This window comes from Mesitornis unicolor, unplaced genomic scaffold (genome assembly GCF_000695765.1).
Source record: "Mesitornis unicolor isolate BGI_N332 unplaced genomic scaffold, ASM69576v1 scaffold27930, whole genome shotgun sequence".
NCBI classification, from domain to species: Eukaryota; Metazoa; Chordata; class Aves; order Mesitornithiformes; family Mesitornithidae; genus Mesitornis; species Mesitornis unicolor.
In genome coordinates this window covers 1-3,631 of record NW_010158015.1, presented here as the reverse complement: position 1 = coordinate 3,631, position 3,631 = coordinate 1, and the positions used below count along the sequence as shown (strand labels likewise).

At 37.3% G+C, this 3,631-nt stretch overlaps 1 protein-coding gene across 1 annotated transcript in view; it reads right to left on the bottom strand.

Annotated features, from left to right (window-relative positions):
- LOC104538857 (28S ribosomal protein S27, mitochondrial-like) overlaps positions 1 to 2,091 on the bottom strand; it is a gene marked incomplete at its 5' end in the record, with an annotated part of 6,438 nt that extends 4,347 nt beyond the window's left edge. Inside the window, 2 exons of the mRNA XM_010182217.1 lie at positions 102 to 257; positions 1,949 to 2,091. Coding sequence (XP_010180519.1) covers positions 102 to 257; positions 1,949 to 2,091 — 299 coding nt within the window. The remainder of the gene's footprint in view (positions 1 to 101; positions 258 to 1,948) is intronic.
- Positions 2,092 to 3,631: the final 1,540 nt, after the last annotated feature.

The window sequence follows — 3,631 nt, the reverse complement described above, 5'->3', positions numbered from 1 at the left end:
GTCGGTTTTTTAGCCATAATAACCTAACGTATTTATTTTCTAGTATATATTGTGGAGATGTACTACAACTTAGAATATTTAGATAAATGAAGCTCTCTTACCTTGAATCGGGTGTAATACTCAGGTGCTTTAGACTGCTCTGTTTCTTCTGATTCTGCACACTGTGACTTCTGCTCTACTTCCTTGACTTCTTCAGCCAATTCTGGACTAGGTTTTGCTTCAAGGACAGATCGCAAAACAGTCTCCAAAGCATCAATCTGAAAAACCACATTTGCAATTGTTAACATAAACAGTTTGGAAATGCAATGTAATTAACACCATTGTTTGCAAACAATTTCATGAGTTACCATGTATTTTGATATTACTTCTGTGTATGATAAAAAAGAAAGGAAATGGGACTTATTCTGGGAAGAATTTTGTACTGTACTTGGGACCTCTGAGGTTGAACATTAAATCTCTGCAGCAGCAGAACTCCACCATCCCCTGTCAATAGTAAAACTCTCAGTGATCCAGATGCTGACTGGTATTTGCAGATTTGTCAGGCATTAGGCTAATGTCTCCTCTTGGTCTCATATCCAGCCATAATTACTAACACTAAACAGTAGTCACAGTGATAACAGCACTGACATGATACACAATCACAGATGTTTCTAAATAAGGTACTACTATGGAATGTTTGAAAAAAATTATTTCTAATAGATCATCTCTTACAGCTCTTTGGTGAAAAGAAGCAGGGAAATCACCTGTTCAGCAACAAGAACATTCATTCCAAACGTTAGTTTAATAATTTAACAGGAAAATGGAAATGTAGGCATATAATATATCGGTATATTTTTAATCAATGACACCTCTGTTCTCTTCATGCTTTTGTCCTCTGATGCAGTAAGAGAGCCACCCTCTCCTAATCTAATTGCAGTTGAATCAGAAGAATACATTAGCTTCACTAAGGCACTTGGTAACTTATTTCTGTATGTATTACTGATATAAAAGATGGAACTGCTATATGGAAGCTGCTGCTGCTTTGGGAATAACATGAACTCCATAGCTGGAATTATTTGATGCAGGTTAACTGCATTTTAAAATGCGGCTTTTACAAATGCAAAGAGCTGTTGTCCTTCCATGAATTCTCATTCTAAATGTTTATCAGTAGGATGAAATAACTTGGTGTGACCTTTGAATCTGTGATGCTTTCTCCCAGCAAAAGGGATCTTGATATTTACAGTTTTATCTGCCTAGTGTAAGTACATAATGCTAAAGGAATAAAAATTAGGCTTATTTGAAGTAACATTCCTGACACTGAAATGTAATGTTTAAACTACAGTACTGAAACAGGATTAAATAAGCAATGAAATAATGTGTCTGAAAAGACATACACTTGTTTAAAGAGTTTCTCAGACAATTGAAAAAAATCAAAACTTGTCTTGCTTGTTCACAGTGTAATACAGCACAATACTACATGAGTATAACATTCTTAAGATAGTAATGGCAGAAAGAAGACACACTTCCAGTGAGAAATTACGGAAACTTAAAGCCTAAAAGAATAGTACGTGACTGATATTGATTGGGCAAATCACCTGAGAATGTTTACACCAAAACTGCACAGTTAAAGTTAATTTGAAAACTATGCTTTTAGATAATGAAATTTATTCATCCAGAAAATAATATTACAGTTTGGGAAAAAACCAAACTTGCAAGAGGATAGGGAGGATAAGGCTTAGGAAACATAAGTTTTGTGGCAGTAACACATGCATTTCCAAGGACACGCCAGTAAAATCACTGGCTCATGAACCATGATGTTCTAGACATTACTACTTCTCCTGTCTTCCAAAGACCTCTGAAGTATTGCTGGGTCTCTGCTCATTAGCAAGGTGCAGAATTCATAGGTTTTACTGAAGTTTGGCTTTTATGAAATCCCTTTGCTTCAGCAGGTTATAGCCTTCATACTTACAGCTTCCTTACAGATTTTGCTGTCCCCTGGCAATGAAGCCACATTCTCCATCACTTGCAAGGCTCTATTCAGGTATCCAGGTGTCCACATCAGTGGCATTAGATTGTATACAGCTCTTAGACCTTTACTCAACTCCACTTTCCCTGTGATTAAAAAAAAATACTTTTAGCATTAGTACTTCAACATTTGAGTCTTAATGGAATTGACATGGCTTGCCTCTGTTTTTCAAAAGTATCAGCAGGTGTCTTGGCTTCTATGGTAAAAACAACACACTTCTAAAAAGCTGCTCTGACAGAGCTGTTTATTCACTTATTTTATTAAGATGCCTTCTTTTTGCCCAGCTTCATAGCTATTACTTGTTTGTTTCTGTTTCCTTCCTATTCTCCATCCCCTCTCACCTAGAAATTCTGTCCAGATGGAAAAAAGGAAAAGTGGTCAGGTTTTATGGTTGTCTGGGAGGTGTAACAGCAGCTATAAGCAGGATGTGTGAAGAACTCAGATCAATGTCTCCTTAGCCTTCAAGGACGGACTGTACAGCATACGTGCCCTAAATCTGAGGCTTTGGACTCACCTCTGTGGCCTTTAGGGTCTAGTCACACATGGGTCATGACCAGACTCTACAGTATTTACAGTACAACCCTCTGGCTAACTATACAGTTTAATACCCCTATTTCTACTGGAGCTTCTTGAGAGGAAACACGGGAGACCTGCCAAAATGAAGTTTTGGTTTTTGATTTACAACATTCTGTGCAACAAGGTCTTAACTGACTTAGCAGGACCTGTGATGAGCAGCAGCACTGACGATGTGACTTTTCTTTGATGGCAATTACTAGAGAACACGAAATCCCACATAATGGAAGAAATGCACATCATGTTGCAGTTGGTGAGTACCAATTGGCTATAATGGCACAACGCACAAAACTATGAAACTCTTCTCTTCTTTAAATGGAAGAGAACAGTTTAGGAAAAGCAAGGTAGTACGGACACAGGCAAAGCTTACAGACTATGGCTAACTTAAAATAGCTGAGGTGCTTGAGGTCACTCTGTGACTGTAGACATCTCTTACTCTCTCAGAGGTCGGTTCCATTAGTGCTGGCAGGACTGTGGAATATGTGACATAACAGTAAATAGCTTTTGATGTACTGAATGTCAATGTCATGGAACAAGTACTACTGCTCACTGACAACAGTGAAGTGCATTTTTGAAATACAGCCGCTACTCAATCAATCTGTATCACACAAAAAACACCCGGACCTGAATGCCAAATGGCCAGCAAAGTCCCTATTTGTATCAGTATCTCCTCTGAATAACAGAATACAACTCTATGGAAAATCTTCCCTTCAAATTAATTTTCACATTTATCCCCCTTTTTGATGGAAAATATTTTTTGACTGAGCTTTTGTGTCTTATAGTCAAGATAAATCCAAATCAGCATCCTAACTCTGCCACTACACATCACATTTTGAGGCCACATTTCACGAACAAGTCCACTTTTTATCACCCTTAATAAATTCTATAATAAAATATAATGCAGTAATGGACAACTGCATAATCATAATTTTACATTAATTACTTTCGAGTAATTAATCATTTTGTAGAGAAGGACAAAACCTATCTGCACTATATTCCTCTAAATAATCACAGAATCACAAAAACTCAGGAGTTGGAAGGGACCTCGAAAGA